Raw genomic sequence first — 12,010 nt, 5'->3', positions numbered from 1 at the left:
CCAAGGAAGTATCATTTCTGAGCAAAAAAGTGGTTTGCCTCATGGGGAGGCTACCAAGGAAGTATCATTTCTGAGCAAAGAAGTGGTTTTAGGTGACTAAAAATGAAATGAAATTTTAAGAGTCTACCTGAATATAAGAGGTTATTTGTTTTAAGATTAATGAGAAAGACCTAGAAAGCCCCTAACCTCAACCTTAACTTGGGCTTTCAAAGTTTCTGGGTCTCTGAATTCTTGCTGGCAGTGACCAGTAAGGTGAGAGGTGGGAGTAATATTCTAGACTCAGAAGATGTTAAGTTGTTGCTAAAAACAAACAAACAAACACCTGTTAAGTGTTTTGTTTGTTTCTTTTGTTTTAGTTCAGGGTCCAGGTGTGGTCTAAGTAGCTGAGATCACGGGCCTGAGGTTGTAGAAGCATTTCCCTCCAGGGTGAGAAGGGCACCGTAAGAAAGAGAAGACCAAGCCTGGGGTGGGGTGGTGCCAGAGAGGAGATCTCCAGGCTCCCCAGGATTGCCCCACATGGGCCTTCTTGATGGCAGTGCTGCCAGGCCAGCAGGCAGGCTACGCTCTGCACTTCACAGGTGGAAAACGGAGACACAGGGAGCTCAGAACCAGATCTTGTGGTCACACAGTTAGAACCTGGGACCCGGTACTCTGTGCAGTGCACCAGCTGTTGCCTTTTGCCTGCCTCACACCATCATTTGCATTGTAAACGGTGAACCCAGTCTATGGATAGATCTCTGGGGGTCCAGGCACTGTCTGCAGGGTGGAGGCCGGCTGGGATGGGAGGAAGTGGTGATCGGTTCCAGGCTGCTCCTGGGCCAGCACCCATCCCTGTCCCAGAAGCCCCTGGATGTGGTATGGTGGGGGGCTGTGCACATATCCACAAGGCCCAGAGAAATCAACCTTGGACTGCTAATCGCCTATCCAAACATTGTTGGTAATCTGCATCCCTAAAATAAACCCTTAAAAGATGGAAAGATGTTAGTAATTTCTGGCCATATGTGCCTCCTCCTTCCTTACTCTCCCCACCTCAAAAAAGAAACTGAGCCAAATGGCAAGAAATAAAGAGCCTAATGCATAACACATTTCCATCATTTGATTCCCCTCTCCCCTCGCTGTCCCCCCACCTATGTAAACTGAATTCCTTTACACGGTCATGGCAAAGGAACATTAATTTTTGATTTGAGTTGTGATTAAAAGCAACACAATCAAAAGAGTGAAATAGTTTCCACTGAAGCAATATCATTTTAAACCCAGTCATGGTGTAGTAGGAAAGAGTGTGGTCTTTGGGGTTAAGTGTGGGTTTTAATTCTGATTCTATCTCTTACATACTGTGGCTTTGGGTTGTCATTACTTAACCTGAGTCCTTCTCCTTGATTGTAATAAATAATAACGGCTCCCTCTTAACATGATTGCTGCGAGCACAAAGTATGGAGCCGTGCACAGCACAGCCTAGCCTATGCTCATCTGTAGAGTCCAGCACCCAAAAACCGATGACTCATTTCTCTGCAGAAAAGAGGGTGCCTGCAGGGTGCCTGCATGGCACAGTCGGTTAAGTTATCTGGTTTTTGATTTTGGCTCGGGTCTCCATCTCAGGGTCGTGAGATTGAGCCCCGTGTCGGGTTCGTGCTCTGTGCTCCATGTGGAGTCTGCTCATGACTCTGCCCCTCCCCCATGTGCTCTCTTACTCTCTCTCTTTCAAATAAATAAATAGATAAAAATAAGAAAAATAAAAGAGGGTGCCCACATTGCCAGTTGGGGCATGCACTCATCTCGCCTGGTGATATAAATGATTGCTTCTATAAGAGAATGGTTCTCAGCCTTAGACTTTGGGAAGTAGCTTAGAGTTCATCTAACACTATGGGGCCACTTTATTTAGAGGGTCTTATGAAAGGAGCAGAATTGTTCTTATCTCTTACCTTCCTGCAGTATTCCTTGCTGCCCTTTCTTTCTTTCTTTCTTTCTTTCTTTCTTTCTTTCTTTCTCTTTCTTTCTTTCTTTCTTTCTTTCTTTCTTTCTTTCTTTTCTTTCTTTCTTTCTTTTCTTTCTCTTTTCTTTCTTTCTTTCTTTCTTTCTTTCTTTCTTTCTTTCTTTCTTTCTTTCTTCTTTCTCTTTCTTTCTTTCTTTCTTTCTTTCTTTTCTTTCTTTCTTTCTTTTCTTTCTCTTTTCTTTCTTTTCCTTCTTTCTTTTCTCCCTTTCTTTTCTCCCAGTCCTGTTTTCTCTGTTTTGCAGAGAGGAGGCAGAGATGGAGACTTGACTTTGCCTGGGCTGAGGCAGTGAGTCTCCTCTCTTGCTGGTCTCTTATTCAACCCCATTGAGAACTTTCCTCATTCAGTGAGCCACAGACCAGAACAGTTGAAGTCTTTTCCCAAGTGAACCACCAGGCACAAAGTTCATCAGCCAATAAGGGAAGCTAAGCTGGGTGTCAGCCTGTGTAGGCATGTCTGGGGTGAAGCCCTGGATGGGTGGTTTCTGTTGCTTTCTGTTTGCCACACTCCTGCCTGCTGATCCCCACTACACTCTGTCCAGAGTGGGGTTAGGAATCAGATATAATCAGAAGCACTGGGCAGTGGCTGGTTTGGGTCCGGAAGAGCTTAAAGAAAGGAACTTGTTGGGAGGCTATGTTCAGCTCACTCCTGTGTATGCTGGGAAGCCTGGGCCAGCCTTTAAGGTCAAGATTAATCCTCAGAGAGAGCCTTTTGCTGCTCAGTGCCCAGTTCCTGAACCTTCTGCTGCCCTTGGGAGTGAGGCATTTCTTAAGGGATACCAGGCCCAGGGTATTATATGAGATTAAGTAGACTGCAAAATCCGGAACTCTTTTTGTAAGAAAAAGAAAGCAGTGGGAGCATTTAATTTACTGACTTTGACACATTCATTAAAGGTTCGTTCCTAGGATGATCTCCCCTCCTTATTCTCTGGTTAGCCAAGGGTGTTTTTTCTAATAAACTAAACACTAAACAATAAATATAGTGTTTCCTTTGCCAGAGCAGTTTTTTTTTTTCAAGCAGGAGAATGCCTTCTATCATTTTATAAATGAAATCATTTTGAAATGTGGATGAAACCAGGAAATGAGTCTGAGCTTCTCCCCCTTATTTCCTTGATCCATATAGCCAGTCATATAAATATCAGGTTCATTATGAAGAATTTTGCAGCCATAGAGTCAGCATGGGCTATACAATGATTCAAAGTGAACATTTAAGACATGGGTTGAAGTTGGGGATTAGTGACTTTGGCCAAGTAAATTTAACCCCCTGTACCACAGCTTTCTCATCTATTAAATGGGAAAAATAATTATACCTTCCTCGTGAAGTTGTTAGGTTTAATTGAGGAAATTCATGGAAAATACTTAGCACACTTCCTGGCATGTGATATGCTCTCCTAATTGTTAGCTAGTGCTATTCTGTTCAGATTCAAGCCTGTTCTTGTGGAGTGTGGGTAGGAGCTTTGAGTTATTAAAAAGAAGGAGCTTGCTAATTTTGAATTTAGAAGAATTCAGAGGATGCACAAATTATCTGGTGGCTGGCATCTGGAGAATGATTTTCCTCTCCTTTGGAGCTATCTGGGCTGGCCAGCTTGAGAGGGGAGTTGACTGTCACAGCGACGATGCTGTATTTTAAGTACATTTACCTCTTATAGAAGGCCTCCACATGAATTTAATTATCTTCACCAACCAGACCTTGCAGAGCCATCACTAAATTTCCTGTCCATACATGCACATTAAAATAATGTGAACTCAGGCTCTGTAGAGACAAAGAAGAGATAGATGGACTTGGTAGATGGGTGCAGAAGCTTGTGCCCACATCTTCTGTTAGACTCCAGGGGTCATCACTTGGATTTCTCTGTGAGGACTTCACCAAGAGTTGCTCTGATCTGTCAAAAGCTCAAAGCAGAGTTTGGTTCTGTGTGGATCTACCCAGTGGAAAGAACATTTGTGGCACCCGTTAGTGGTTGCCTTGTGGTTGACAGAACATTAGCAGTACCTGCTGTCAGAACTCCCTAGAGGCACAGTGGTAGGGATCATGATTTCTCTGGTGCAGAAGTTGGGCACTGATTATTGATGCGGTCAAGCATCACCATTGGATGCACCATTTACATTTCCCCATTGCTGCGCCTTGCACACATAGATTGCCAGTCTGGTTTGCCAGACCCAACTTTCAAGGACTTTTAGGTCCTTTGGATGTTGAAAATCCAAACCAATGGCTTTCTCTTTAAAAACAAAACAAAACTCGGGGTGAGTTTTTTCTTTGAATCCTGAGGTCTGTAGCATTAGATTATATAGATAATATTCAGTTATGTGATCCCCTTCTCTTAAAGCCTTGTGTGATGTTTTGAGTCACTGAATTTTTTTTAAAAAAGAGAAATATGATTGGGTTCTGAAACTGTATTCGAGAATCTCATAGTGTCCCAAGGCAATTATCGAGTTACCATTAAACACCATGAAAGTAGGGGGCAGAATCCGAATATAGAGAAGAACCGAGACCTTGGTGCTCATCTATAAAACGGCCTCTTTCTTTGACTTGCCAGTGGCCTTTCCTTTCGGCCTCACCTGGAGCCTTCAGTTTAGGTTATTGCTTTAGATGCAAAACTTTCATTCTAACATGCTTTCTTCCTCCTTCTCTCCTCTTCCCCTCCTTGCCTGCACCATCTCTAGCATTGAGGATGAAAATCAAAGAAGTGAAAAAAGAAAACGGTGACAAAAAGATTGTCCCCAAGAAGAAGAAGCCCCTGAAGTTGGGACCCATCAAGAAGAAGGAACTGAAGAAGCTGGTCCTGTACCTGAAGAATGGGGCTGACTGCCCATGCCACCAACTGGACAACCTCAGCCACCATTTCCTCATCATGGGCCGGAAGGTGAAGAGCCAGTACTTGTTGACGGCAATCCACAAGTGGGACAAGAAAAACAAGGAATTCAAAAACTTCATGAAGAAGATGAAAAACCACGAATGTCCCACTTTCCAGTCAGTCTTTAAGTGATTCTCCCCCAGGGGGGCAGGTTGGGGAGGGAGCCGTGGGCTGGGGTGAGGGGTGGGGCTGAGCAGGCCACCCTAGAACCTGGACGTTCACGCTCAGTGCTCCTTCGGTTGGTAGAGGACCTTGTAATTCCAGTTGGCTTTGCTCTGGCAGCATCCATCCCCACCCCTTCCCCCCTGTAGCCATGCTCCAGACCCGGGACAGCCAGTATTTAAAGCCGCATGCCCAGGTAAGGAAAACCATGTAGATTAGGAAGTCTTCTAGGATCGACTGTGGAACAGCACATCACTGAGTAAAGCAGGTGCAAACCATTTCAACCAGAGACAGCCACTAAAAAAGAAAATTTGGCCAGTAAACAAAAACAAAAGCAAAACCGAGATTGGGCTAAAAGTGAGCGACAGCAACAAATAAAAGTTCTGCAACTTTCTTTGTGTTGTTACAAGTTGCTTATGGATCCTATCTGCCAATCTATGCCTTTGGGACTAGAACATTCCAACTATTGGTAAGATGTGCTCTTCATTCCAGAGTAGCTTCTCTTTGTGCCTGCGTTGGACAGAAACACATACCACTCCTACCACTTAGGATCAGTTCCAGAAGGTCAGTGTAAGGGAGAAAAAGCACAAGGACAGTATGTAATCGACAACACAGGGAGGTCAGGCCTGCCCTGCCTTTCCACGTGATCGTCCTGTGATGTGAATCAGCTAGCCTCAGATGCCATGTGGATGGCAGTTAACAGCAGCCTCCGTGCATGATAGGACCTCCAGACATGTGGAGGGCGGCACATGCCTGCCTTTGTGTGAGGAAAAGGAAACACTGTGGCCGCCAAACCCTGGGCCGGAGAGAGATGACGATTTTCAGACTGAGAAGGCAATGGTTAATGGTTTCTAGAAAGCATCGCTAGAGAAAAAAACAAAGGAAAAAATATTAGGAACAGCCCCACAAATTGCTAGTCAGTATGAATTGTAATTGGGTGAAGAGCTTTGTGCTCTAATTTCAGCTGTCCATTCATTTCACTTTCTTTTTTTCTCTTTTTGGGGGGAGGAGGGAGAAGAACAGCAAAACCCTATGAACTTCTCAACGTTTAAAAAAAAAGTCTACATTGACACTTGAAAGGGGTACTGGACTGAGGGTCTTTTAGTGCCTTTGAAGCTACTTTCCAGCAGGGCAGCTTTCTCACTGGACATTTGGGGTGGGAGCTGGGTTTACCTGATAGCATAACTGTGTGGCCCTATTTTCTGAGGAGTTCTGGATTGTCCTGGCCTCCACACAGTACCAGGCAAAACTCACAGTACTTTCTATGCTTATTCTTTCCTGTAAAGAAGTGGATTACTTTTGACCTGATTGTGGATCAAAGAAATTCAGAACAACCAGCCTGCCTGTCCTTCTGCACTTAAAAAAAAAATTTTTTTTTAATTCTGCAGAGGGAAAGTTAAGCCCAAAGTGTCCCATCTAAGGAGAGAATTTCAAAGGCAACACATCTCTGCAAGTTTTCCTGAGTGCCCTAAGATACTTCTTAAAAACCCTTGTGTTTAATAAGTGATGTACATAAACTCACTCACATAAGCAACTTTACTCCTTTTGTTCAGTGTATAGGAAGTCACTCTAAGCAATTAATACTAATTTGCTCCTCAAGCCCAATTTTTAATCCTCTGTAAAACCTGAAAGTGGTGAACTAGTGGTTGTCCCTCTGGGTGAATGTTTATACCCAATCCTGAAGCTGCAGTGATGCTGGGAGGTGTCACCCCCGTGGCCCCTGGACTGACACAGAAACAGCGGAAGATTCTGTTAATTTTTGAAGACTCCAGTCTGAAAATCAGCATGCCAACTTCATTACCTACCTGAGGGTTATCCTGATATAATTAACCTCTCACAATTAGTGATCCTGTTATTTTAACACTTTTTTTTTTTTGTGGTTCTCTCTGAACTTTAATCATAAAGTGTTGGGGATCTTAAGTGATTTGCCTATAATTTTGGATGATCTTTTTAAAATGTGTATATATATTAGTTAATTAGAAATATTCTACTTTCCTATTGTTAACTGAAATTCAGAACGATTTCATGAATGCATGGATCTGGGCCTTGTTTGGGTTGGTTAACTCAAGAGTTCAGTGCTCATATGTATCTGCTCATTTTGACAGAGGGCAACACGCAGCAGGCCCTGTCCAAAGCAGGGCCTTGGGAAGGGGTTTGTGTGGGGTATTCGCAGTTACCGCTTAAAGACTGTGGAAGAATGGGTGGCCGTGCTGTGCGACTCTCTAAATGGGGATTCTCAGGTAGGAAGTGACATTTTCAGCACGAGTTCAAAATATATTGGAAGTAGGAATTGCAGCCGCAGGTTTTATTCCGATCAGACAGTCCTGGGACTGGTGAGTTTCACTGCGGATCTGAGATACACACTATCTTTGTCTATAACACATCAGCAATTTTAGGGCATGAAGGGAGGTGACAGGCCCAAAGCTGTATTTTTCTCACAATCCTTTGGTTTTCTCAACCAAGGGTACAGCAAAACTAATGTGTAGACTATCTGCATGGTCATCGGTTTGCAAAAGAGGAGGTCTGTATGTGATTCAGTAGTTGTTGCCAGTTCAAAGGTCATATTTGTGATGGTTGAAAATCACTCTGGGTAGAATCCTGCGAAGTCATTGGCAGAACTCAGCTCAGTCTTTGAAGATTACTAGTTCTCTTAAGAAGTGAGTTGAGAATCCCAAGAACACTTTCCTTTTAGACCGTCCCATGGAATGCGTGGCTCTGGGTGTCCGTACGTTAGCACCGAGGGCTCCCGAAGGCAACATGCGGTCAGAGTTCCAGTTTTCATCTGGATCTGTAAATTACAGAAAGCCCAGTGCCCAAAGCTAGAATGTGTGTTTCTCATCAGACTCCCAAGCAACTGGTTGCTCTCTCATAAGTCCGCAGATGCGGGCTCAGGCCATCCGTTTCCGAAGCGCACCTTGGGGACTCCCAGGCAATAGCTTCGCAGCCACTCTGATCTGTCACCAGCAGATACATAGGGCATGGGTGAAATTCCTGTTTCCTCTAGTCCCCTCACGTAGCACTCCTCTTCTAGAGTCTAAATCTTTTACAAAAGCTTTGAATACTGTGAAAATGTTTTACATTCCATTTCATTTGTGTTGTTTTAACTGCATTTTACCAGATGTTTTGATGTTATCACTTATATTAATAGTAATTCCCGTATGTGTTCATTTTACTTTCATGCTTTTCCTGCCATGTATCAATATTCACTTGACTAAAATCACTCAATTAATCAATGATAATGTGAGTTGTGCCTTTTTCTACCCCCCTCCCCGCCCCCCGAGTGATAGACTACTTCCCCTCTGCATCCCCCTTGCTTGAGTTTCTTCAGGGATGTTTTCTGGTCTTCTTAGCTTTACAGCTTTGAAATGATAAGTAGGTGTGGGTGGGCTGGAGGAGCACCCGGGAGGCACCATCGGCTCCCTTCACCTCCATCCCACATTGACCATCTGCTCCCGTGAATAACTTCCAGAAGCATTTCTCCTGGCTGTGTGTGCTTTCAGACCACAGCAAAGGTTACATACTTGCTCTGCAAAGAATGTATTTTTCTTTTTTTTTTTTTTCTTTTTTTTTTTTTTTTAAGAATGTATTTTTCAACCCTGCCTTTCTTTTCCATGTTTTTGGTTTCAAATGCTCTCTCCTCTTCAGCCAGTTCCATGTTAAAATTACCAACTAAAATTTGAAAACTCTCTGGGACCCAGAGTCTTAGACCCGCATGAGGTCTTATAGGACACAACATCCAACTGTTTAATTTAAATTTTAATTTACAGATGGAGAAGCTGAGATGGGGGATGGCTGGGGTTTCACAAGGAGTTTGGGGTTCCCAGGTCAATGGTGTCACTGGAACCAGAACCCAGGGCTGCTAGGGGCTAGACACATGGGAACAACATCTGAGTGACTCCCGAGCTTCTCTTTGGATCCCAAGGGTGGCACTTGCTGAGCCCAAGCCTTTTCATATTAGATGATATATGTTTTGCCCAAGGAATTCCTCAGTGTGACTTTTAATTCTGTGAGCACTCACAGGGACAACTTCATTGAACACCATTCTCTGATTAACAAGGCACCTCCAAACCTCAGACAACTGGCAGTTTTACCTAGAAGTGAGTAAATACTCTCTGGTCACCGAAAAATACAGGAGCACAGAGAGACCATTCTCAGGCATGGTGTGAGGACTTGGGAACAGTCCATGAAAGCTGTGCCCTAGTATCTAAAGATTTTCCCATGCTGATATACATTAGCTCTCCTAGTGATATGCTAGCCAAGTCAAGGCAAATATTGGCATTTTTTTCCTTTTTATTCCCCACTATGTTTAATGAAAAGGAAAATCTCTTTTAGGTTGGGTGTGGATATCTTTGTCACCTTGCTGAAGCCCCATCACTGTGACCCATAATTTCCCATTGCTGTTTTGATTTTTTTTTTTAACAAATCAACAAAAGGATAGTGATGTACAAAGGCATCTTGGCTTCTGCTGCTGGAGTCTTCCTGGAGTTTGGGCTCCCCAAGGGTCAGGACTGCTTAAGCATTGTGCCTTAGAGTTGCTGGTAGCACCAAGGTTAGGAGCCTTGCTCTCAAGCTCTATAGCACCCACACTTCTTTAGGGGATTATACAGGTGCTCTCCTACTCAGGGGCAGAAAGAGATGAAGGGTCACAATGTTATCTGTTTGGCTGGTCTTACTTCTAAGGTTATCTCCCCACAATTGGTACAGAGATTTCTGCAATTCACCTTTGCTCCAGAGGAAGAAAAGTCTGTACCAATCACCCAACAGTAATCAAAGGAAATAGAATCACTCTTAAGTTTTAGCATGGATCCCCAGAGCTTTCTAAGAAATATGAGTATGGATTCATTTTATTATTTCCCCCAGAATCTTAGTCCATTCCAAGCCCCAGACAATTATCTATTCCCTTCAGAGAGAAAAGAGTCAGAAGGAAGTTTCCAACTTCTTTCCCAGTGTAAGGGGGAAATTAAGATAACACACTTTCAGTGTCAGATAAACCTCAAAATTTCATTGAAAGAAAATTATTTTTTTAACATAGATCATTGAGGAGAGCCTGCTAACAAGTGGTTTTCTGACTTCCATACCTGGTAATTCGGATTCAAAAGGTTTGCCATGGGTCTCTAGAATTTGAACTTTGAACTAGTGCTCTGGGTTTCTCAGATGCCAGCAGTCTGTTGGATCTTACATTGCAAAGCATTTTTGCAGGACATAAGTTGCTTGGGAGCTATTATTTTGGTATCTCCCTTATCCCTACCCATGTTCTCCGTATTACTTTAGCCCTTTCTAAAGTTCTGAGTTATTCTTACTAGGTGTTAGTTAATAAAAGAGGTAGTGTGGAGACACGAGGGCAGGAAGCCTCTTTCCTTTAGCTAGGTACATCTGGCTTCCCAAGTAGTGCTTCTCAGACTTTAATAAGCACAGGAGCCACAGAGCCACTGGTGACTGGGGGAAAATGCAGGTTGTTTGGGGGTAAGGCAGTGGGGCTGGAGTCCTGCATTTCTGATGGGCTCCTGGTTGTGGGGAGAGGCCGCACTCTTGGTCTGCTGAGCACACTTTGAGGGTGAGGCTGGAAGGGAAAGTGAGAAGGGCTGTGGGGCTAAACGGTATCTTTGCTTCCTGCTGTAATAATGCCTCATCTGGGCACCCTACGTAGATCCTACCTCCTCTGGACTCAGTATTAACTGTGCTTTGGATTGGAAAGAAAATCACTATGTGAGAGACCCCCAGTTAGAAACCCAACCCTGGTGGCTAATCCTCTCAACCCTCCACTCATTTGATTTCACTTTCATCCCACGTCTTGATAATTGATTCTTCTTCAGCAGACCTCACTTATTCTGGAAACTCACAGGTCCCTTCTTTTTTTTTTTTTTTTTTTCTTCCTCAGCAAACTGAGCACTCCCAGCCTCTGCCCTCTACCGAATTCCCTTAGTTCCTAGGCCTGGACCACCAGGCATTGTTGAAGTTGACCAACTGGTGGTATTTACCTCGACTCTGCCGTCCTATCTGAATCTGACAACAGAATTTGGACTTTTCATGTTCCATTTGTTCACATCTGGGCAGTTTCAAGCTAAGGTTATGGGAGAGGCCAAGAAAAGGGGAAAACTGAAGTATTTGGAGGGGAAATCCCACCTCTTTGATAAATTGAGGACAGCCTGCCGAGCCGGGCTGATTTACTGAGGAACAGGCGTTAGGAATTTCTGTCAGCGAGGGCCTTTTTGTAGGTTTGGAGAAGATGGGTACCAGAACAAGCTCCAAATAGGAGCAGAAAGCTCCTGTGTCTTTATACATCTGTGGACTATTTAGATAAGAAGGAGCTGTATTTAATCATGGAGAGAATTGTTTGCTTAAATAAAGGGAGGGAAAGTGGCATGTGTGTGTTTAAGGAGAGGGAAGAGGAGGTGGGAGGAAGGAGAAAGGATCCAGCAATTTTCCACAGCTGAAACCCTGCCACGTGGTTTTAATTAGGATGACCTTCTCATCACCTGAGCACCAGAGTTGGTGGATGAGGGTGGGGGTGAAGGCTTTGGAATTCTCATGGTCCAGTCCTTGGGATTTCAGCTAAGCTATGCCGTGGGCAGCGTAAGCTCCAAGGAAAAATTCTTATCTTGGAAACTGGATTGATGGTGCTATGAATCGTGATGAAAAAAAGGATGGCTGGTGAGTCCCAGTTAGTTTGGATCCTAGCAAAATTTCAACTGCCAGGGAAAGAGATTCAGTTTTCCATCAACTCCTTCCCTGGAATGCCTGAGTCCTGGGCCCTAGAACCACATGTGCTTAGGAAGCTTCTTCATTGGCTGGCCAGGTGGGACCCCAGGCCAGGGCTTCTCAGAGATTCCTTAGATGTCAGGGCTTAAAGATAAATAAAGCAATCAAAATCCAGAACTGCCTCTTAGATTTCCTCAAAATCCCAAAAAAGAGATTTCTGAAGAAGAGACCCTGTTGAAGTGCTTTGTACACGATCTCATCTCTGTTGCACGTTTTCAGAATCCTCACCAGCATCCACTGTCACTGT

The 12,010-nt window shown here is 43.9% G+C and overlaps 1 protein-coding gene across 1 annotated transcript in view; it reads left to right on the top strand.

The window, feature by feature from the left end:
- Positions 1-8,237, top strand: part of SFRP1 (secreted frizzled related protein 1) — a 44,139-nt gene extending 35,902 nt beyond the window's left edge. Inside the window, exon 3 of the mRNA XM_072776597.1 lies at positions 4,652-8,237. Coding sequence (XP_072632698.1) covers positions 4,652-4,974 — 323 coding nt within the window. The 3' untranslated portion in view covers positions 4,975-8,237. The remainder of the gene's footprint in view (positions 1-4,651) is intronic.
- Positions 8,238-12,010: the final 3,773 nt, after the last annotated feature.

This window comes from Canis lupus, chromosome 15 (assembly GCF_048164855.1).
Source record: "Canis lupus baileyi chromosome 15, mCanLup2.hap1, whole genome shotgun sequence".
NCBI lineage: Eukaryota > Metazoa > Chordata > Mammalia > Carnivora > Canidae > Canis > Canis lupus.
This window is presented reverse-complemented; position numbering and strand designations above follow the sequence as displayed.